This window comes from Eptesicus fuscus, chromosome 12 (assembly GCF_027574615.1).
Source record: "Eptesicus fuscus isolate TK198812 chromosome 12, DD_ASM_mEF_20220401, whole genome shotgun sequence".
NCBI classification, from domain to species: domain Eukaryota; kingdom Metazoa; phylum Chordata; class Mammalia; order Chiroptera; family Vespertilionidae; genus Eptesicus; species Eptesicus fuscus.
In genome coordinates, this window is record NC_072484.1 from 18,721,868 (window position 1) to 18,746,899 (window position 25,032).

At 37.8% G+C, this 25,032-nt stretch overlaps 1 protein-coding gene across 1 annotated transcript in view; it reads right to left on the bottom strand.

Annotated features, from left to right (window-relative positions):
- Positions 1-25,032, bottom strand: part of MACROD2 (mono-ADP ribosylhydrolase 2) — a 1,996,248-nt gene that overhangs the window by 82,715 nt on the left and 1,888,501 nt on the right. The window contains exon 14 of the mRNA XM_054724198.1: positions 3,333-3,410. Coding sequence (XP_054580173.1) covers positions 3,333-3,410 — 78 coding nt within the window. The remainder of the gene's footprint in view (positions 1-3,332; positions 3,411-25,032) is intronic.

Here is a 25,032-nt window from a genome sequence, read left to right on the forward strand (position 1 = left end):
CTGTACCATCTCCAATCTGGGACCCCTGGAGGGATGTCCGACTGCCCGTTTAGGCCCGATCCCAATGGGATCGGGCCTAAACGGGCAGTCAGACATCCCTCTCACAATCCAGGACTGCTGGCTCCCAACTGCTTGCCTGCCTGCCTTCCTGATTGCCCCTAACCGCTTCTGCCTGCCAGCCTGATCACCACCTAACCACTCTGCTGCCAGCCTGTTTGCTCCCAACTTCCCTCCTCTGCTGGCCTAGTCACCCCTAACTTCCCTCCCCTGCAGGGTTGATCACCTCCAACTGCCCTCCCTTGCAGGCCTGGTCCTTCTCAACTGCCCTCTCTTGCAGGCCGGGTGCCTCCCAACTGCCCTCTCCTGTTGGCCATCTTGTGGTGGCCATCTTGTGTCCACATGGGGGCAGGATCTTTGACCACATGGGGGCAGCTATATTTTGTGTTGCAGTGATGATCAATCTGCATATTACTCTTTTATTAGATAGGATAGAGGCCTGGTACAGGGGTGGGGGCCAGCTGGTTTGCCCTGAAGGGCATCCCGGATCAGTGTGGGGTTCCCTTGGGGCATGGGGCAGCCTGAGCAAGGGGCCTGTGGTGGTTTGCAGGCCGGCCACGCCCCCTGGTGACCCAAGCGGAGGCCCTGGTATCTGGAATTTATTTTCCTTCTACAACTGAAACTTTGTAGCCTGGAGCGGAGCCAAGCATGGGGCTTGCTCCACGGCCAGCAGCCATTTCTGTTGGGGTTATAATTGAAACTTTGTTGCCTTAAGCGGGTGGGCCTGGCCAGGGTGTGCGGAAAGCTTTGCTTCCCCTGTTGCCGGGGGCAACACTGGCCTGCTCTCTCAAGCTCCATTCTGCCGCCATTTCTGTTTGAATTTGTTTACCTTCTATAATTGAATCTTTGTAGCTTGAGTGGAGGCTTAGGCCTGGCAAGGGCAGGCAGAAAGCTTGGCTTCCTCTGTTACCTAGGAAACCTTATTCTCTGTGGCTGTAGCCATCTTTGTTGGGTTAATTTGCATACTCGCTCTGATTGGATGGTGGGCGTGGCTTGTGGGCGTGTTGGAGGTATGGTCAATTTGCATATATGTCTATTATTAGGTAGGATTTTCATCATATCTATTGAAAACTCAGCTGTCTAATTGTTTATGATTGCTTTTTGGATGTTCTGTTAATCTTTGATTTTCAATAGTTATGCTATGATGGGCCTAGCTGTGAATTTATTTTGCTTGGAATTCAAAGGACTTTTGAAACACATGGCTTGATAACCTTTAACACTATAAAAAAAATCTCACCAGAATTTCTTTAAATATTGCTTCTGCCAAATTTTCTGTGATAGACTATCATTTTATCCTACATGTCTTTTTCTTTTCTATAGTGTTTGCCATTCTGTGTTTTCTTTTGGATATATATTTTTGGATATACTGTTTGTGACATAACTTCAAGTTCACAATTTTTCGTTCATCTGTGTCTAATATGTTATTAAACCACAAATCCATTCATTGAATTCTTCATTTCAGTTGTGGCATCTTCTACTTTTAGATTTCTTTTCTTTTCCTCTTTTTTTCTGTTTTGAATTTCCAGTTCTCAGATAAATTTTTCAATCTTGTCTTTATTTCTTTATACATAGCTTTTGTGTTTTATAATTTGTGTTTATAACTCTAATATTTTCAGCCCTAGTGGTTTGCCACTCCACTCTTAAATGTTTGTTTGATTTTCATATTACTTTGTTTTCTCATTTATTCTAGCTATTTCTTATATGTGGTGCTGAACATTATATTTAGCAAATTGCTTATGAAAATTATTTAAAACTTATAGCACTCTCATTTTCATCTAGAAAATATTTTACATTTGCTTTTCTTAGATGCCCAGAGGAACTAGCAATCTGGGTTGGTTTTAATTTAATTGAGGGATTGAGATGATTTAAAGCTGATCAGCAGTCTTTCAGAAGGCTGATCTACTGCTAGTTCATTCTTCCTGCTAGGGTACATATCTTTGGGGTTTCAACCCAAGAAACAGGGGGTTTATCAGAGCCCCTTATACTTCTGAGCAATGTGACTCATTATAGCTTTTGAAGAATTAGCAAATGCCTTAAGGTAAAAACAGTTTCAAATTCTGAACTTACATCTCTGGATATCCATTTGCTCCTATAAGCCATCCAGACAACACTCTATATCTTAAGCCTCTCTGATGCCTTTAAACAGACTCTTGCTTTCTCTGTCTCTGTCTCTCTTGAGATATATACACATATTTTTTTAGGTTGTCTTCAGTGAGAATAATGGAGTAATGGTCTAATTTATTTAAAGTTTTATTACTAAGAGCAAAGTGTCTCCAACTTTGCCATTATAAAAAACCCTATACTATAGTTTTTAAAGGTAAAAGCAAACATTTGAATAAGATATTTGATACTAATTTGAAAGAATTACTGCAACATTTTCATACATATAACGAGTCTCTTATCATACAGTCATTCTTAACTGTACCTTTCTCAAGCTTGAAGTTTTCCTTCCTTTCTATATTTATTGTTTTTGCACAGTCCTCTGTTAGTTTATTCAGAATGAATACTTGGGTGGTATATTTTCTTAATCTTTATATTACTGAGAAAATATTACTCTTGACTTCATGCATGAATAATAATTTCACTAAATATAGAAACTGTGTTATTTAGAGCTCTGGAAATGTTTCTCCATTTTCTTCTACTGTTTAGAGTTGTGGAAGAAGAAAGCTAAGGGTAATCTGATTTTGGTGATTAGTTTTTAATCTGATTTTGACTTTCCCATTTGCTTTAAAAGCTTTTCTTTATCATTGATCTCCATAAATTTCATGAGCCCTTGTAGGTTTCTGTTCTCCTTTGTGTTTTCATTATCTTTCCCCATAAATATAATATGTACTTTTGTGTTTTGGATAGAGGAACTGGTTTGCTTTAGGAAAACTTTTTTTGTTATTTTTCATTTCTGTTTGGTCTGTCTCTCTTCCTGGTATTCCAAGGATATGTAGCTCTAATATCCTGGATCTATTTTCTATATGTCTCACATTTATTCTCATTGATATTATATCCTAATATCAGTAGTTGTAAACTCAATGACTGTAGAGTTCAGGCAGTAAAAAGAAATAAATAAAGGCAGACTTGCACAAATGTAATGAGTGATGAGGATTATGGAGAGCAAATGCCTCTTCTAAATGTGGCTACTACTAATCACATGGTATTCAGCTCTAATAAAATACTACCAGATTCCATTTTTTCCAGAAAACTAAAATCCGAGTTTCTAAAATGTAATATTCTACAGCAGAAACAACAACAACAACAACTTGAAAAAGGACCTCGTAACTTACCATTGGGATGATCTTGGTCACACACTGAATGATCTGTTACTTCACTGTCTTTTGCAATATTGTCATCTTTTGCAGAATCTGACACAACAAACAAATAAAACCTCCAGTCAGCATTTTTAATGAAATTAAAGAAAAGAGAGCACCTTCCAGCACTAATACTATAGATTTATATTTGGGGGATAGAACTTATTATTTTTTAAATACCATTAAAATACTTACATATTTTCACCAATAAATACAATTTTCTGAAAATATTACATGATATATCTGAATAAATGAAAATAGGTCTTTCATTTATTCTACAAAGTTTGCAAAGCAAAGATGGTAGAGTTTGTTGATATATTATATATATATATATATATATATATACACACACACACATACATATATATATATATATATATATATATATATATAGCAACAAAGAAGAAAATATAAGCAGGCTTTATACATCAGTGAAAGTTTTAGGAGAATTGTGCAAAAGAATATGAAAAGAAGGCAAAATAGAGAAATTAAAAGAATATATAATTTTAATGCTTCCATTACTGTAGTTGTTCATATATGGGGGTCTTGAGTTAGGAAGAAAGCCACACGTGGACATTTGAAATCCAGTGGTAATTAAATTCATCTTTCTCAGGAACTGAGAAAAAAAACACAGTAGAACAATGGCAAAGGGGGGATGTAAACCTCCTATTCTGGGTGATTTCATCCTCACCCTTGTATAGCACATTTAAACCTGCGATCAGCATAAGTTCTTTTTTGGTCATATGATGTACTTGACAATGGCTAAAAGGTTTCCAATGACTGTGGACTCTTGCAAAGCTAGAAAGTGTCCCCTGTTAGATGTTTGAGAACTCTCTGGAGGCTCCTTAAAAAACCACCATAAAGAACATGTGAGTAGTTCAGCAGGGAAATAGAAAATAGGTCTTCCATTTATTCTACAAATCTTTATTAAGGGTCAGTTCTATGCCAGACACTGTTCTTGATTCTGGGGAGTCTACAGTAAACAAAATACCAAATTTCTGCCCTCATAGAGGGTACAGTCTAATGGATATTTTCCATGCAGCTAAAAGGGTAGTAATACAAAGATATAGGTAGAAAATCATGGGTTAATCTTGTAAGCACATGGTCATGAAGAAATCTGGGGATGGTAGAATGGCACCTCTAAAACTTACAAATGGGGTCTCTCCTGAGCTCATATTGCTCAGCCCTAACAGAGCTGATTTAGGTGGAATCTAAAGTAAATCATCTTTTTTTGTTTGTTTGTTTCTTTTCCCTTTTTCTCTATCCCTCTCCAAACTAGGGGATAGCTTTAAACAATGTAGCTTGGAATATTATGAGAAAATTTGTTTCTTGAACCTTCCACAAGAAACATTTGATGGACAAGTGAGAAAACTGGGTAGTTAACATATGATTCAAATTTAATAACCAGTGAAGCAAGTATCCACCCAAAGTGTATGGTTTTAATTAACTGCAGATAAATCCCCCAAGGCAAATGTTTAATTATCTGCACAGCTTCTTATTTATTTCTAAGACTGACAAAAAGTTTCAAAGTCCAAATTTGGAAGCAAATCTAAGCATAGACACATTTTCTAAACTGTTACTGCACTCATGTCAAATTGTTTTAAACCAGCTGCCATTAAAATATGTCTTCTTAATTTTGAATCTAACAAGTGGTTTAAAAAATAGCCTTTGAATACTTTTTTCCCCCCACATTAACACTGAAAATGAACAATTGAAAAAGGTACTATGTGGATTAGGCTAAATTTTAGTTTTGAAAATGTTTTAGATTTGTTTATAAAAATGATATATATCATTCAACATATGGTCTTGTGTACATTTTGCTCATAGTTACAATTTACTCTCAATAATTCATTATGCTTTTTAATTTACATGAATATTTACATAAGTATTACAAAAGAAATGTCTTAAAAGTGATTTACATTGATTTTACAAATTTATGATCTAATGATTCACATATGATAGGTCAAAGTATTTGAAAAGCTAATCAATAGACTGTACCTGTTTTGTCACCAAAATCTGAATCTTTAGCACATGAATTGATCCTTAAATTTCAATTCCTTTAAGGAGTTGCTGTAACATTGCTAAGGCACCTTCTGACCTTATGTGCTCTAATCTATACAATGTAATTTATTGAATCCAAGACTCGATCAATTGTTATTTGCAATATTTTTTTGTGTGTAGCATTAGAAATAAATACAACCAAATGAACTATAATACACTATCAATTCTAAGAAGCTATTCTAATTTCAGAAATAAATTATATGAAAGACTATGCATCATAGATATGGCATTGGAGTATATTCTATGTGTATAGAGATATACACCTTTAAGTAATGCCAAGGATTTCATTCATATCAACATGACTCCACGTTCATTTTGTCTTGTATGTGAGCCTATTCTCTAAATATGTTTCCACATACACACACATGCTGTATGTACAGCAACAAAGCAGAGTAGCAAGTAAAGAACATGACAGAATCCACTGCTAACCAGGTGGCTATGGAATATTGTTACAATGGTTCCTCTAGTAAAAAGGCTAAATTAATTTCCAGTCTCATAAACCTCAGCTAAATTTAGATCCTCAATGTTTTAAATCAGGCATCCCATTACATTACACTTGCTTGCAGGTTTGAAATGACAGAGGGACTTTTTTACTTAGGAGGTGATTAAAGCTGCATTGTACATGTATACAATATTAGTATTCATAATGACAAAGAATGAACATATATGCAGTATCCATGGTCACTAAAAGGGCTTATGATTTCTTTGTAAGTTCTATTAATGACCATGGAAAATGTATTTGTATATACTAAATTCTTACATCACATTGGGTTCAAAGTTTTCAATTTTTATTTATTTGTATTGAATTTATTGGAATGACATTGGTTAATAAAATTATACAGGTTTTAGGTGTACAATTCTATAATACATCATCTGTATATTAACATTGTGTGTTCACCACCTCAAGTCTCCTTTTATCATCTTTTATTGCCTCCTTACCCTCTTCTACTTTTCCCCACCCTCTTTCCCTCTGGTAAATGTGTCTATGAGGTTTTTTTTTGTTTTTGTTTTTTTTAAAAATATATATTTTATTGATTTTTTACAGAGAGGAAGAGAAGAGGGATAGAGAGTTAGAAACATCGATGAGAGAGAAACATCGACCAGCTGCCTCCTGCACACCCCCCACTGGGAATGTGCCCGCAACCAAGGTACATGCCCTTGACCAGAATCGAACCTGGGACCCTTGAATCCGCAGGCCGACGCTCTATCCACTGAGCCAAACCGGTTTCGGCTCTATGAAGTTTTTTATTTTTTAATTATTATTTCCTTTCACATTTTACTTGATTCCAAAAATTACCATGTGACAATGTTTTAAAAAAGTAAGAGTTATTATCTAATTCTGAGACTCAGTATATTTTATTTTAATAGCAGAGAACTGGAATTAAATTTATATTTAGATTCTGACTTTGAAAGTCTTTAAGGCCAATATCCTATTAGATCATTTTTTCAAATGTATTATCAAATTGAATAGTCAAGCCAAAGTTCTTAAGCTAGGTTATCTTTTAAGATGAAAAAAATAAATACTTTCATAAATTTGAAAAATATCCTCATTTACAAAGTTGAAAGAGTTTAAAAGAAAATTTAAACTAGATTAAAACTAAAAAAACACAAACATAAATTCCAAAATGTAGGTTTTTATTTTTTTTATTTATTTTTATTGATTTCAGAGAGGGATAGGGAGAGAAAGATAGAAACATCAATGATGAGAGAATCATTGATTGACTGCCTCCCACATGACCCCTACTGAGAACTGACCACAATCCAGGCATGTTCCCTTGACTGGAATTGAACCTGGGACCCTTCAGTCCTCAGGCCAACATTCTAACCACTGAGCTAAACCAGCTAGGGCAAAAATGTAGGTTATTTTTAATGCAGTCAATTACACATCTACACAGAATAGTATATGTATAGATTTAAGCTGTGATGATGAATGATGAAACTATTGAATTTTTAATAAACACATCTAAACTATAAATAAAAATAAATGCTATTTTTTTTTTCAAAAAAGTCCATTCCCTTAGCACAAAACTTCTTAATGTGAGGTGACCTCTGAATAGATTCTAGGAGGTCCACAAGCCCTTTAGAAATGATATGAAAAAAAAAATGTGTGCATACATTCATTCATATGTTCATTTTTCTGGGAGAAAATACATTCCATAATATTCTCATATGACCTCAACAAGCTTAAAAATTACTAGACAATCATATCCTAATGCCCAATGACATTGACATCTTACAAAAGATTTTTAGGACTATTTTACGAAAGTAGCAATAGAACTTGTTGCCCACTCCATTAATTCATCAGTTATGGCAATTCTTGAATTTTTAAGGAAGATTTGGCTTGAAGAAATAGCCAAAAAATAAAGAGATGTGTTTAATAAATGAGGAAGACAAGCCAATTCACAAGAAAGACTTTGCATCAAATCTAGAGGTAACCAGCGTGTGAAAATCTGTATGGATGATTAACTGTCTTTGAAGACATTTTCAAGCCAGGAGGTATACAAAAGCCACCTATAAGAAGATGTTGCTCCTGATGACTAGAGTAGTGGCAGGAGGTCATTTTGGTGAAACAGTTCTAATGGGTCTGAACAAAATAGTAAACCCTATATAAAACACCTATATGTAAAACATTCTCATTCTGTAACATGTAAACATCCGCCCACATGTACCTTAGCTTGACGTAAAAGTTGCACAGAAACCTGGATTTCCTTTGATTCTTATAAACTGATGCGATTATACTAAGCAATTTATTCTGGCCTGCATGTTGAATCACTGGCTTATTATGGAAGCAACTAGAATAAAATAGCTTTTTCTTCATTGAAGAGTGTGCTTATCTACAATAAACTAGAGTCTCCACAGCCGATTCTGGCTTCATTGAACCTCTTCAGTTGGCTATCCCTCTATATAGGAAACATATGTATTGTAATGCATCCCCAGAGTATTCAGATGACCATGATCTGAACTGTGCTTGGTCCCCTGAAGGTGGATATACAACGCTAAATGATATTTAACTGAAAACTAACTGGGTCCACAAGACAGGACGTTGTCTTGAGCATCGGGAGGCCTGATGAACTATGGTCAGTCATTTATCTTCATTATGCTCTCATTAACCCCCATTAGAAGGCGGCCAATCACTCCCAGAGTTATTGAATCCAGGCACTAACAGTTTTGAGAAGATGCTGGGAAAACTACCATCATGCACTACTAACTTTGTTTCTGCTAAAAACAAAACAAAACATATTTTTAATTCCAAATGATACATTTGTGTAAACCAGCTCATGCTTACATTGGAGGTGATATTCATCTGTAGGTTGTTATTGAAAATATGAGCAAATAGGAAAATCAGTCATGCTGGGATGGACACTGGCTTGGGGTTAGGATTCTAGATTTATAACTACAAGCTTTGCAGCTCTGGGACAACCCATGCCCATTACACCATCTCAGTTTCTGCACCTAGGAACTGAGGGTGGTGAGGCAGATAATTTCTCTCAAATACCATACAATGCTAATCTGCTCAAATTATCTTTGTTTAGAACAACACTTCTCTGTAAACATTCTCAGGCTTCCCTCATTATCCAACTACCTCAGTTGGACAGTTCTCACTCTGAGACTTTTACTACCTAGTTATAAAATAAAGGTCAACAGTGGGAGAAGTAGCGCCATGTGATGTCAGTGCCACACTGGTCATCGCTAACTCCGCAAGTCGATGAAGAATCATCACCATGTAAAACAGAACAGCTGGATATGAAGCTGGGCTGGAACATGATGGAAAAAGAAATGCTTAATTACCCTTTCCATCAAGTTAATTTTTCCCCTTTGGCAAAGTAAACAAAGGCAAATCTGCTCTTGTTTTGGTTGTCTGTGACCTGCTCTCCTTGACTTCCATCCTTCTGCTTCCTTTCTCTTCTTGCCTCCCTCTGCCTTGCTAAGCCTCCCACTGCAGGCTTTTTTGACATTAAAAAAAAAAAATCTGACCAGGCCACAGACATGTAAAGTAGCTATGGTTTTAAATATAAACTGACTTGGAATTTATTAAATGTTCATCTATAAATCAAGTGGAAGAATACAAGTGTTTTATTTAAACTTTGGTTTCATTCCATCCGCTATTGACAAATTTTTGTGACTGTACTACCAAGGGAACCTTCTTCAAAGGAGAAATGATGAGGGCTTTTTTGCTCCTAACTCTGAGCCTGGTTACAACCTAGCCCCTGGCAACTACTTCTCAGTTATTTTATTTCATGGACAAGTTGAGGAAGAGGACAGAGTTTGTTTCCAGAGTTATAAATGCTTCAACTCCTGGTCTTAGGTTGTTTATAGCCAGATACTTGGAGAGTGTGGCTGAGATACCAGGACCTCTTGCTGCTGAGAGCCAGTGGTTCCCTACAGTCCTCAAGGTATGAAACATAACTCACCCTCTTGGAGGAAAAGTTGTCTTTTTTTCCCCAAGTGATGAGCCATATGTGGACACTAAGATAAGCATTTGGGCTCTTTATGGGAGTCACTCATTTTACATGAGCTTCAAAGACCTGGATGACTGCTCATTAGCACCTATTTGTCCCCCCCCCGTCCCCCCCCCCCCGGAAGGATCCACAAACCCATCCAAATGAAAATGGTTGTGTTCATTTTTTTTCTGTTTTTCTATATCTTTCCCACATGCTATAATATGGATGGCTATCAAGTGGTTCACTGTGTGGATCTACCACAAGATATTTTACTGTTGCCTCTTTCATCAGACATTCCAATGGAATCCAATTTCTGGCCATTCTAAATAATCTTATGTTGTTGTTGTGCTGCGTATCCCAAGACTGGATCCACTCCACCCTCCTTTCTGTTGCTTTTTCTCAGCCTGCTCCCATCTCTGAGCTCTAGAGCTAGAGTAGCTAGAATAGAAATAATCCATGTCAGCTAAACCTCCCCAAAGGATCCAGAAGGTAAAAACTCCAGTTTCCTCACTCACCCCTCAGGGAGACAATGTGGAATACATTCTAAACATCCCTTAGAGCAGTGGTTCTCAACCTTTCTAATGCCGTGACCCTTTAATACAGTTCCTCATGTTGTGGTGACCCCCAACCATAAAATTATTTTCATTGCTACTTCATAACTGTAATGTTGCTACTGTTAATGAATCGTCATGTAAATATCTGTTTTTCGAAGGTCTTAGGCTCTACAGCAGTGGTTCTCAACCTGTAGGTCATGACCCACAGGTTGAGAACCGCTAGCAGGGTCGCCTAAGACCATCGGAAAACACAGATATTTGCATTATGATTCATAACAGTAGCAACATTACAGTTATGAAGTAGCAATGAAAATAATTTTATGGTTGGGGGTCACCACTACATGAGCAACTATATTAAAGGGTCGTAGCATTAGAAAGGTTGAGAACCACTGCCTTAGAGAAATGGCATCCCAGTTCCCCTCAGCAGTAACCTGCTCAGTAATGTGCTCTCTATTGGCTATCCTCCTTTCCCTGCCCCACTTTCCTACCCCTCACCTGTGCCTCTTGGGATCACCTCCCAAATAAACCAACTGCACCCACATCCTTGTCTCAGGACTTGTTTTTGGAGAACCCAAACTAAGACAACCAAGATAGTCACTAACCTGTCTCCTGCTACTTAATAGCAAAACTGTAAATGTCCACTCTACACTACTGACTCTTATACCATGCCGCCTTTCATTAGGAAACATTGGGAAAAGTGTCTGCAACCTAAGGAGGGGAAGAAGTTGCCATATTTGGCACCACATAATCCTGAGAGCTGGACCACAGATGATTTGTGAGGGTTGAGCCCTGGGAAGTTGTCTACAGGTTGGCCAACAGACATTAAGGTAGCCTATCATGAGAGTTCCACCTATCAGGAGAGAATTAATATCTTATGATGATGAAAGGAATCCATCAGCTCCTTTGTCCTGGAGTGTTTCATGATAACTTCTACAAAGAAAGTTTTAAAGTGTAGAGTGGTGTAAAGGCAGAGATTCACTGAAAGCGAAGGGGGGAAACACAAATCATGAATGAGGTAGAACAAAGAAGCATAAGGATTACCTGGTAGCTTCATAAGAGTAGAAAGGTATTGAAAATCTAGGATACTTCGTCAGTGGATGACTGTTGGAGAAGTTTTGAGTGTCTAGAAGAACTGCTTGAGCTTTTGCTGCCTCTCAAATAAATGATCCAGTTCATGAGGCTGTCAAAATGATTTCTCCACTCTCAGATTTTTCTACCAACTGAGGTAACCTCAACATGTGTCATTTTTGCATAATTCAAAAGAGTTTGGCTCATTTACTTTATGGTTGTTAAAAGTTCATTATTTAATCATAATGTGTATATATACTTTAAACATTGCTAAAATATGTTTCTTTTTTTCTACAAATATTATTTTAAGAAGTATGGCATTCTTTTAGATCCATTTTTTAAACACTCACCTTTTTGAGCATTTCAAATATACAGCACCCTCATGCACCTTGTACACAGATTGAAAGATACTGGATGCAGAAACTTAGAGAAAGTTAAAGAGGGCACTAGCCTTGTCATGCACAATAAAACAAGTTCAGTAAATTTCATTTTCAAGAATGACCCTGGTGGAGAAAAAATCAGGTGGTATCTGGCATTACAGGAAATGGGGTGTAGAGAGGCATTGGTATGATGAGGGCAATGTTTTGCCTCATAAACTGAGAAAAAAATTAAAACAAAATACTGTACAATGCTAGTTTATGGAGACCTTGGGAAGTATACTAAGATTAACTTAAAAGTGCTATTTTCTATTTCTAGCAAAGTTTTATTTTAATCTGCTACTAATTTAGACTAGGTTTAACTATAAGGTCCAGAAAGCATTATTATAGATTTTCCTAATGCAATGATTGACTATATTAGTATGCTCAGGCTGCCATAACAAAATAGCACAGATGAGGTGGCTTAACCAACAGAAACTTATTTTCTCATAGTTCTGGAGGTAAGAAATGGTACTGGCTGACTCTGTTTCTAATGAGGAACCTGTTTTGGCTTTCAGAAGGATGCCTTCTTATGTCCTCACATGGCCTTTCCTCAGTGTGTATGTGTGGAGAGACAGAAATTGAGATCTCTCTCTCTCTCTTCCTCTTCTTAATAAGGCCACTAATTCCATCATAAGGGCCGCACCTTTGGGACCTCATAAAACCCAACCCTAACTCCCTCCCAAAGATCCCATCTCCAAGTACCATCACATTGGCTAGGGTTCAACTTATAACATTTGTTTGTGTTTCGGGGAAACAAACATTCTGTCCTTAACACTGACATAAGCAGTTGTGCACATGGCCATTTGGATGACTTATATAACTTTTGAACATTAGCTTTCAAGCTGGTATTCCTGTTGTACATCAGAACAAAGTCTCAAAACAGAGTTGGAAATGGGATTTTCCCTAAATGTGAGGTTCCCTTTTCCCATGCCAATTCTCTTGAGTCAATTTTCATCAGCCCCTAAATTGCATCATGTAGTCAGTGTTTGGATGGATAAAGAAGTGATAAGGGAATCTGGGGTTACAGTCTAAGCACTTTATAACTGGCATTAGAGTACACCAATCAGAATGGGATATCCACAGCACTGGGACAAGGTCAAGGAGGCCGCTGGTGTGTCTGGGATGGTGGTGTCATGGTGAGGGGAATTACTTGCAAATTAAGTCATTGTTTGCCAAAAACCATGTAACTATTTCAGTCTTTCAAAATCACTTGGTATAGTGGCAGAATATCAGTTCTGTTTATGGTAGAGAGCTATGTCAATAAGTTTCAAAAAATAATATAAGTAGTTTAATAATCAACAATCTCTGCTGTGCTAATATTGAAGAGAATGAGAAGTAGCTTTGTTTTTACAGACCCAAAAAGTCTACTGTGCAGGGTAGAATAATTTTTAAACACATATTTGTGGTCACCTCCTATTTTGTGACCTTACCTGATAATGTGCCATTGAAAATAGAATCAGTAAAAATTTTAGGTTAGTAAGTACTTCTCTCTGGAACATGCATCCAATTTAGGCCACCCTCACATCCCCCACCCCTTTGCTGCATACAGGCTATTCTACTGCTCCCTGCATCACTTCTGGGGTAACACATCTGATCAGGGACAGTGTATTACCAGATGAAGCAATTGGCCTGATGGCCGTCTATTGTGAGATGTAAGGGGACACCAGATAAAATCATCAGCTCCAAAATTTCCACTCTGTCCTTTCATCATCCCCAGGAGAGCATTTCATTCTTTTGGGACTTGAAGCCTCTCTGTCTTTTGGATTATTTATTTATTTTTTGAAATATATTTTATTGCTTTTTTACAGAGAGGAAGGAAGAGGGATAAAGAGTTAGAAACATCAATGAAAGAGAAACATCGATCAGCTGCCTCCTGCATACCCCATTGAGTATGTGCCCGCAACCAAGGTACATGCCCTTGACCAGAATCGAACCTGGGACCCTTGAGTCACAGGCTGACGCTCTATCCACTGAGCCAAACCAGTTAGGGCTATTTATTTTATTATTATTAAATATGTTTTTATTGATTTCAGAGAGGAAGGGAGAGGGAGAGATAGAAATATCAATGATGAGAGTCATTGATCAGCTGCCCCCTGCATGCCCCCTACTGGGGGTCAAGCTTGCAACCCAGGCATATGCCCTAACTAGGGATCGAACCTTGACCTCTTGGTTCATAGGTCAATGGTCAACCACTGAGCCACACTGGCTGGGCTCTTGAAATATTTTAGATCGCCTTGGAAGGATCCTGTTTGAGGCCACTTTATTGTAATGACTTAATCAATTGCTAGAAATAGGTCTGAAGGCTGCTGAGAAAAAGAAAAGGATGACACTGAGCAGAGACCAAGAGGGAGAGAAGGACCTTAATTAAATAAGACACAAGAGAGCAGCTTACCTTTATCCTCTAACCCCGAGAAGTACTAACTGGGTCTAACCCTTGTTTATGGTAGAGAGAACAATATGAATAAGTTTCAAAAAAAGGGGAAATCTCTATTTGTTGTTTAAGTGGGGCAATGGAGGGGGAGAATGTTGTTACAAGGTATGTTATTTACATACTAAAAACTTTTGTAAAGAGTTGCATTCATGTTTGTTTTTTTGTAAAAAATATTTGAATTCATAACTTTTCATCAAGAAAAGTAAAGCTAAAATATATTGAATTTGTTAACCAAAGCCAATTTGTCTACAAATTGAATTATACACAATATATGGTCTTTTACTCTGGTTTCTTTTGCTCAACATAACATTGGCAAAATTAATTCATATTGTTGCTTGTGAAAGTGGATTTTAATTGCATTAAGAATGCTGACAATGTCAACAGATCCTAAGGTAACCTTATGTGAAGAGTGAAAATTTTTTTCTCTTACCAAACATCCAACATTTGCTGCCTTCCCATACTTTGCCCCAACTTATTATTTTTTTACTACAGTGGTTCTTAAATATTAGAGTACCCAGGAAGGCTTTTTAGCACTCAGACGCCTGGGCCCCTACCCCAGAGTTTCTGAGGGCATACGTCTGAGTGGGGCCTGAGAATTTGCATTTTTAACAGGCTCCAGGGGATGCTGATCCTGCTGCTCCAGGGACTACTGTAAGAAGTACGCTAAAATATATTGAATTTGTTAAGCAAAGCCCATCTGTGTGCATTACTTTTCTCTATCTAAGTAAACTTTCATTTAAGATAGGGTTTTCAAAGTAACCCTATGAACTGCTCATGTATTTTCTGTTGCAGGGGGGACAGCATCTTGTATGTGGTGAGGAACGACACAGAGCTCCACATGCGGCTGAATCTGTGAGTCCACATCAGTATGTGAAGACATGAGAGCCATTTTCAGAGCATCCCCACCTTAATATTAGATATACTGGATCTTACTGTTTAAAAATCTGAAAGACCTTGCAGCTTCACATGTATCTAGAAAAAAGCCTGAGCAAGTATCAAGAAAGGCCCCGGTCATACATATCATAGCGCTTCCATCAAATACTACAAGCAAAAGCTCCGAAAGAATAAAGCTTTACTACTAAAAGTAATAAATCATTGCTACAACATATTCCTCTCAAGCTAGTTCTAGATATTGCTCCATACATTAGCCCCCAGACACATGGCCAGTGAGTCCTTGTAATGTTGTAAGTCTGAATAACAAGCTTTGCAATTGTAAAATATGTGCTGGGGTTCACAGATTTAGTACAAAAAATGTAAAATATCTCATCAATAATTTTATATTGACTACTGTATATGTTAAATTATATTTTAGATATATTGGTTCAATGAAATATGTTATTAAAACATTTATTTTGTTATTTCTTAATGTGGCTAATAGAAAATTTTATTACACATGTGACTCTCATTTGTGGCTCATATTCATTTCTGTTGGACAGTGCTATTCTAGATAATTTAGTATTAGCCTGACTGATACAAATATATTTTAAAAAATATATATTTTTATTGATTTCAGACTGGAAGGGAAAGGAAGAGAGAGAGAGAGAGAGAGAGAAACATCAATGATGAGAGAGAATCATTGCCTCCTGTGTGCCCCACAATGGGGATCGCTACAACCCAAACATGTGCCCTGACGGGGAATCAAACCATGACCTTCTGGTTCATAGGTCGATGCTCCACCACTGAGCCATGCTGGCTGGGCTATACAAATAATTGAAGACATGTTTGAAGGCCTAAGTTATGAGGATGGAAATGGCAACGTGCCAAAGGATGGTTCATCAGAAACCAGAAAATCACGCTGGGCTTACAGGAAGCATCTACACATGCTAATAGCGATGGCTGGAAAGAAAAAAAGAGTCTAATTAGGTATAATGAGAGAGGATGTTCTGAGAAGGAATTAAGGGAGAAAAGAGAATGATAAATTCATCAAAAACTACCACACTAAAAAAAAAACCTATTTAAACCCAAACAATATCCAATGGTTGAAAATTTTTGCTTTATGTTTATTTGACCCAAATTTCTTAGCCTGACATTCAGAGTTCTCTATAATCAGGGCTCTAATTAATGAGTGGATGGATGGAGCCAACATTTAAGCCACGTGGATCTATTCATTGTACCTAAATAGGTTTTTGTATGTGTCTTATTTCTAATGTTTCATGAATGTTCTTATTCCCCCAAAAAGAGCTTCTTTCTACTTCATTACATTTGTGCATCTTTCAGATCCTGGCTCAAATATCATATTCTCTTCCTATATTTCACAGATAATTTCAGGCCCGTGATGCTCCTTAATTCCAAGCTCCTTTAATATGTTTCATGCAATCCTTCCTTAGTATTTGTCATTCTCTGTCTCTCTTTAACTGTCTTGCAACCCAGATTTGTGGCCTCAGAATATTTACTTATTGCTCTGTCTGTAGAGTGGAATGATATTACATTAATATCATAGGTGAGGGTAGAATGAGTGAAACCATGTAAAATTCTTAGACTAGAATTTGGTATATAATAAGAGTTAGATAAATATCAACTGCCATTATTATTGTTGTTGCTGATATCAGCTATGTAACACACACCAGCATGTTTTATTTTTTTTTTCATCTAGACTGTAAATTCCTCAAAGGGAAAGAATATATATTTTTCTTCATATCACATAAGTTCTTAATGAAAAGTTAAAACCCAATATGTATCTGTCGATAATCATAAACACTGATACATTTCAAATAGAATTTTCTGTAGGCCATACTGTGTACTAATCACAAGGAATAAAATGATGGATAACACAGATACTGTCTCCCCAACCCCACCATGAAACCTAAGTTACAATGGAGAGAGATGGACAAAAGGTAAGTACATAAAAGGAAAAAAGAATTTTGCCTAGTTACAAACAGTGGGAAGTGTTATGAAGTAATGATGAGGAGGCTGGGATGGAGGTGTAGAGGGTCAAAACATGCTCAGAGAAGGCTGCGACAAGATTGCAGCAAAGTGAGTTGAAGGGGATCCTGTGAGATAAAAATGGAAGGGGGAGCGAGTTCATAATAGTGCATCTTACAAATTATAGTTAGGTCTTTGCATTTTATTTTGAGGAAATATAAAGGTACTAGAGGCCCAGTGCACAAAATTTGTGCACAGAGGGGGGTTGTCCCTCAGCCTAGCCTGTGCCCTCTCCAATATGGGACCCCTTGAGGGATGTCCGACTGCCCGTTTAGGCCCAATCCCGGTGGGATCAACGGGCAGTCGGCCATCCCTCTAACAATCCAGGGCGGCTGGCTCCCAACTGCTTGCCTGCCTGCCTTCCTGATTGCCCCTAACTGCTTATGCCTACCAGCCTGATCACCCCCTAACCACTCTACTGCCAGCCTGTTTGCCCCCAACTTCCCTCCTCTGCCAGCCTGGTCACCCCTAACTGCCATCTCCTGCAGGGTTGATCACCTCCAACTGCCCTCCCTTGCAGGCTTGGTCCCTCTCAACTACCCTTCCTTGCAGGCAGGGTGCCTCCCAACTGCCCTTTCCTGCTGGCCATCTTGTGGTGGCCATCTTGTGTCCACATGGGGGCAGGATCTTTGACCACATGGGGGCAGCTATATTGTGTGTTGCAGTGATGATCAATCTGCATATTACTCTTTTATTAGATAGAACAGAGGCCTGGTACAGGGGTGGGGGCCAGCTGGTTTGCCCTGAAGGGCGGCCCGGATCAGGTGGGGGTTCCCTTGGGGTGTAGGGCAGCCTGAGCGAGGGGCCTGTGGTGGTTTGCAGGCTGGCCATGCCCCCTGGCAACCCAAGCAGAGGCCCTGGTATCTGGAATTTATTTTCCTTCTACAATTGAAACTTTGTAGCCTGGAGCAGAGCCAAGCCTGGGGCTCCCTCCGAGGCTGGCAGCCATTTGTGTTGGGGTTATAATTGAAACTTTGTTGCCTTAAGCGGGTGGGCCTGGCCAGGGTGTGCGGAAAGCTTTGCTTCCCCTGTTGCTGGCAGCAACCCTGGTCTGCTCTCTCAAGCTCCATCCTGCCGCCATTTGTTTGAATTTGTTTACCTTCTATAATTGAAACTTTGTAGCTCGAGTGGAGGCTTAGGCCTGGCAAGGGCAGGCAGAAAGCTTGGCTTCCTCTGTTACCTAGGAAACCTTGCTCTCTGTGGCTGTAGCCATCTTGGTTTGGGTTAATTTGCATACTCACTCTGATTGGATGATGGGTGTGGCTTGTGGGCATGGTTTGTGGGTGTGTCGGAGGTATGGTAATTTGCATATTTGTCTATTATTAGATAGGATTATAGGGATTTCAGAAGGAGTGGGCTGTGATGTTTATTTTACTTTGCCTGGTAATGTCAGTAGACCTTAGGAGCTGTCACTTTTTACTCGACTTTTGAAATGAGATCATATTCAAGGATTAATATGATCATGAACTTTGACTATATAAGGTTAGCTGATTCACATAGGGTTAAAATATATACACTTGACCTTGGATTCATTAAAACCAGCTGTGTGAAATCCTAGACCACATATAATAAGATATCTGCCACTAGGAAAACCAATAAGCAAATCCATGAATTACAGTTCTGTTTGAGCCTCCATTGTGACACCTTCACATTTATTAGCTTATGTAAAGACCCTGCTGGTCATGACAGGTGTCATATTTGAGGTAACCACTAACCACTTCAAATGTAAGGAAAGATAAAAACATTATACAAATGATAGAGTGAGTTCGGTATAAAAACAGCATGCAAAAATCTGAATATATTGTCATTTGGTTCTAGGCATTAGTTATTTTAAAAAACAGTAGGCAATTTAACACATACAATTGTCCTTGATAAAAGAAATGAAAAACACACACACACACACACACACAAAAAAAACCTAATATTTACATTCATTTTTTCCCTGCAAGATTAACTGACATCCCATAAAGACTTAATAATGTGTACATGTTTGTGTGTGTGTGTGTGTGTGTGTGTTCATAGCAGACTTATGGCATAAGAGAACAAATAAAACAAAACTGAGAAATGGGTAGTTTTTATTTATTTATTTTTTAAATGTTGCAAGCTCAAATCTATTCTTCAGCACTCACTACTTGTGTAGGTAACCGTGGGTAAGCTACCCAGGTTGAATCTTGGTTCTTATTTGTACAATTTTGGGCGGGGGGGAATCCTCCTGTCTCTGGGAAAAAAATGAGTAGCTATTCAAATCCATTTCCTTTGTGTAGTCTTACAGAAAGGAGGAACTTGCAGGATGAAGGAAGACCACCCTTGCAGTTAGATAGGGCCATATGAATGGGTTCTGGCCCATAGAAAGTGAGGAGAAGTGATGTGGGCCAATTTGGGGTCTGATCATAAAAACCTCCTCTGCAACCCTTTCTCTCTCCTATTTGCCCACTGGATGTCAAGACTCAGGACAATTTTGGGGACCACAAGCATCTACCATCTTGAGTCCCTGAATGACTGCAAGGAATATGACCTCTCACTGTGAATTATATTAGGTAAGAAAATAATTTCTCTTGTGTAAGTTTGATGTTTGTGCTACAGCAGCTAGCAGTACCTAATGTATACTGCATCTCAAAGAGTCATTGAAAAAATTAAATGAGATGATTTCTGGAGAATATTAATTATTGTTAAAGGGTCATTATTATTCAATAAAACTATAGAATCTATGGATGAAGCTGTCAGTACACATATGTTATTACTGCTGAAAGGATTTTCAAAATAAAGGAGAAATTAGCAAAGATGACATGACAGAAAAGATATACTGAGGGAGAAGAATACAGTAATTATTTTAAAAATTTCAACTCTGTTTTTTTTTCTTCTCCTGAAACCCTAGCAAAAATACTTGTGGGGACAATAGTCAAATCTAGTTTCCTATGGGTTGATAGTCTTTGCTCAGGGAAAAGTTTTTTTTTTTTTAATTATTATTTTCTTCCCATAAATCCCATTTTATAGTTTGATAAGAAGATGAAATCTTTGGAGTAAGAATTGTACATAAAAACCCAGGGCATATGGTCACCAATGTGGACCAAAAGCGAATTCCAGTTTTTTTTTTTTAATACATTTTATTGATTTTTTACAGAGAGAAAGGGAGAGGGAGAGAGACTTAGAAACATCAATGAGAGAGAAACATCAATCAGCTGCCTCCTGCACACTCCCTAATGGGGATGTGCCTGCAACCAACATACATGCCCTTGACCGGAATGGAACCTGGGACCTTTCAGTCCACAGACCAATGCTCTATCCACCAAGCCAAACCAGTTAGGGCCCAGGTTTTTTTATACTTGATAAAAAAGGGAGATTGTTGAGTGGGAAGTGTGGTTCAGTGAGGAGACCAATTAAGTAGGAGGAGGGGAAAGGCATTCGTGGAGATGGAAGAATTGATGCTTAGGAGACACTGTCTCAGGTTATAAAATAGAAACAGAGCAGACTGGCCTCAGACACCATCCTGGACCCTACAGCCACTCCAGCAAAAGACCCTACTACCTTATCTGGGACTGCAGCCTCTTGTGAGCCACTGAATGTGCACTTCTCCCATCAACCCACCACTTCAGCCACAGGCCCCACATGACCCGGCACCTGGGCCCTCTGGTGAGTTTCAGAGTGCACAAGCCTTCCGCCAAGCCCATAGCTTCAGCCACAGGTACTGCATGACCCGGCGCCTGTGCCCTCTGGTGATGGTGACTCTTGGAGTGAGTGCACAATCTTTCTGCCAAGTCTGTGGCTTCAGCCACAGGCCCCACACCACCTAAATCCTGAACCCTTCGGTGAGAGCAAAAACGGGGAGACAAAGAAACAACCCCCCCAAAAAAGAAAAGGAGGAATCACCAGAAAATGAATTAAATAAAAACAGAGGCATGTAATATGTCAGAAAAAGAATTCAGAGTAAGGGTCATACAGTTCCTAACTGGCTGGATGAGAAAATCAACAATTATATAGGAATCAAGAGGAAATCAATAATGATATGGCTACAATAAAAAAACAGAAGTCAACAGTAGACTAGAAGAAGTGGAGGACAGAGTTAGCAAGTTAGAAGACAGGATAGGAAAAAACACACCCAATCTGAACAGCAATTGGAGAAAAAAATTAGAAAGTAGGAGGAGAGCCTAACAGAGCTTTGGGCCAATATGAAATGAAGTAACATCCGTATAAAAAGGGGTGCCAGAAGGAAAAAAAAAGAGGAGGAAAGGATTAGTAAAACTATTTGATGAAATAATGACAGAAAACTTCCCTAATTTGGGGAAGAAAAAATGTTACACAAGTACAGAGAATGCCAAAGAAGATGAACCCAAAAAGACCCACACCAAAACACCCTGTAATTACAAAGGCAAATGTTAACAACAAAGAGAGAATCTTAAAGGATGCAAGAGAGAGACAGAGAGTTACCTACTAAGGGATCTCACATTATATTATCAAATGATATCTCAACAGGAAAACACCAGGCCAGAAGGGAATAGAATGAAGTATACAAAGTGATACAAAGCAAGGGACTGAATCCAAAAATCCTCTATCCAGCAAGGCTATCATTCAAAATTGAAGGGGAAATCAGGAGCTTCGCAGACAAAAACAAAGACTAAGAGAGTTTATTACTACCAAGGCAGCAATGCAAGAAATGATAAAGGGATTGTTGTAAAAGAAATAGAAAAGTAAGAAGGAACACAGGCATAAAGATTAAAAATGGTGACAAACAAGTACCTATCAATAATAACCTTAAATGTAAATGGATTAAATGCTCCAATCAAAAGACATGGAGTGGCTGAATGGATAAGAAAACATGACCCATGTATATGCTGTCTACAAGAGATCCACCGCAGAACAAGGGACTCACAGAGACTGAAAGTGAAGGGATGAAACAATATTTTCAGGCAAATGGAAAAAAAAAGATGGGGTAGCAATACTTATATCTGACAAAATAGACCTCAAAATGAAGGCCATAACAAGAGATAAGAAAGGCCACTTCATAATACTAAAGGGATCAATACAACAAGAGGATATAACTCTAGTAAGCATATATGCACCCAATGCAGGTGCACCCAAATAAATAAATTAATAATTCTGGAAGATATCAAGGGAGAGATCAAAAGCAACACAATCATAGTAGGGGACTTTAATACCCCATTGACATCACTGGATAAATCCTCTAGACAAAAAATCAACAAAGAAACAGCAATCTTATATGACTCACTAGATCAGGTGGACTTAATTGACATCTTCATGACATTTCACCCCAAAGCTACAGAATATATATTCTTCTCAAGTGCACGTGGGACATTTTCAAAGATAGAGCACATATTGGTTCTCAAGGCAAAGTCTCTTCAGATTCAAGAAGATTGATATCATAACAAGCATCTTCTCAGATCACAATGGCATAATATTAGAAATCAACTACAATAAAAACAAAGAATCAAACACTTGGAGGCTAAGTAGCATGTTATTAAACAATTATTGGGTTACCAAAGAGATCAAAGTAGAAATAAAAAACATCCTAGAAACAAATGGCAATGCAATAACAACAACCCAAGATCTATGGGACACAGTGAAAGCAGTCCTGAGAGGGAAGTTCATAGCATTACAGGCCTGCCTCAAAAAAAATAAGAAAAAACTGGTAATATATTATCTAACTCTACAACTTAAAGAATTAGAAAGAGAGCAACAAGAAAAGTCCAGAGTGAGCAGAAGGAAGGAAATAATAAAAATCAGAGTGGAAATAAATTACATAGAGACCCCCCCCCCAAAATATATATATATATATATATATATATATATATATATATACAAAAAGTTCAATAAATCCAAGAGCTGGTTCTCTGAAAGGATAAGATTGATGAACCTCTAACCAGGCTCACCAAGAAGCAAAGAGCAAGGACCTAGATAAATAAAATCAGAAATGAAACAGGTGAAGTAACAACAGACCCCACAGACATTGGAAGGATTGTAAAAAAAAAATGCTATGAACAACTGTATTTCAACAAACTTGTCAATCTAGAAGAAATGGACATATTCTTAGAAAAATACGACATTCCAAAACTCAATTAGGAAGAATAAAAAAATGTGAATAAGCTTATAACTATGGAAGAAATTGAAGTAGTAATCAAAAAACTTCCAGCAAACAAAAGCCTTAGGCCAGACGGCTTCACAGGGGAGTTTGACCAAACATTTAAAGGAGAACTAAAACCTAATGTCCTCAGACTATTCCAGAAAATTCGAGAGGAAGATACACTTCCAAGCTCTTTCTATACAGCCAGCATTACCCTAATCCTAAAACCACATAAGACACAACAAAGAAAGAGAATTACAGGCCAATATCCCTGATGAACATAGATGCTAAAATCCTCAACAAAATTCTAGCAAATCAGATCCAGTATTACATTAGAAAGATCATACACCATGACCAAGTGGGGTTTATTCCAGGGATGCAAGGCTGGTACAATATCTGCAAATCAATAAACGTGATACATCACATAAACAAATTGAGACAAAAATCACATAATCATACCAATTGATGCAGAAAAAGCATTTAACAAAATCCAACATCCTTTCTTGATAAAAACTCTCAGAAAAGTGAGAATAAAGGGATCATACCTCAACACAATAAAAGCCTTATATGACAAACCTACAGCCAACATCATACTCAATGGGCAAAAACTAAAATCATTTCCCCTAAGAACAGGAATAAGACAGGGATGCCCACTTTCACCGCTACTGTTTGACATAGTACTGCAAGTGCTAGCCATAGAGATCAGACAAGAAGAAAGAAAAGACATCCAAATTGAAAAAGTAAAACTGTCATTCGCAGATGACATGATATTGTACATAGAAAACCCAATAGACTCCTTTAAAAACTATTAGATTTAATAAATGAATTTGTCAATGTGGCAGGATACAAAATTAACACCCAGAAATCCATAACTTTTTTTTATACATCAATAATGAACTCACAGAAAGAGAAACTAAAACAACAACAACAACAACAACAGAAAACAATACCACTTACCGTTGCAACAAATAAGCTTAACTAAGGAGGTAAAAGACCTGTTCTTAGAAAACTAAAGGACACTGAACAAATAGATAGAGGAAGACATAAACAAATGGGAGAATATACCATGTTCATGGATTGCTAGAATCGACATCATTAAAATGTCCATACTACCCCAAGTAATCTATAGATTCAAAGCAATCCCCATTAAAATATCAATTTTAATATTGATATTACAGATCTAGAACAAAATCTCCAAAAATTCACATGGGATAAAAGATACACCCTGAATAGCCGTAGCAATCCTGAGAAAGAAGATCAAAGTTGGAGGGATCACAATAGCAGATATCAAGCTATATTACAAAGCCACCATTCTCAAAACTGCCTGGTACTGGCACAAGAACGGGCATATAGACTAATGGGACTAAACAGAGAACCCACAAATCAATCCAAGCCATTATGCTCAATTAATATTTGACAAAGGAAGCAAGAGCATACAATGGAGTTAAGACAGTCTCTTCTATAAATGGTATTGGGAAAATTGGACAGATACCTGCAAAAAAATGAAACTAGACTAACAACTTACACCATATATGAAAGTAGATTCAAAATGGATAAAGGACTTAAACATAGGATCAGAAATCATAAAAATCTTAGAAGAATTCATAGGTAGCGTAATATGAGACATATGTAGTAGCAATATCTTTACTGATACAGCTCCTAGGAAACTAAGGAGAAAGTAAACAAATGGGACTGCATCAAAA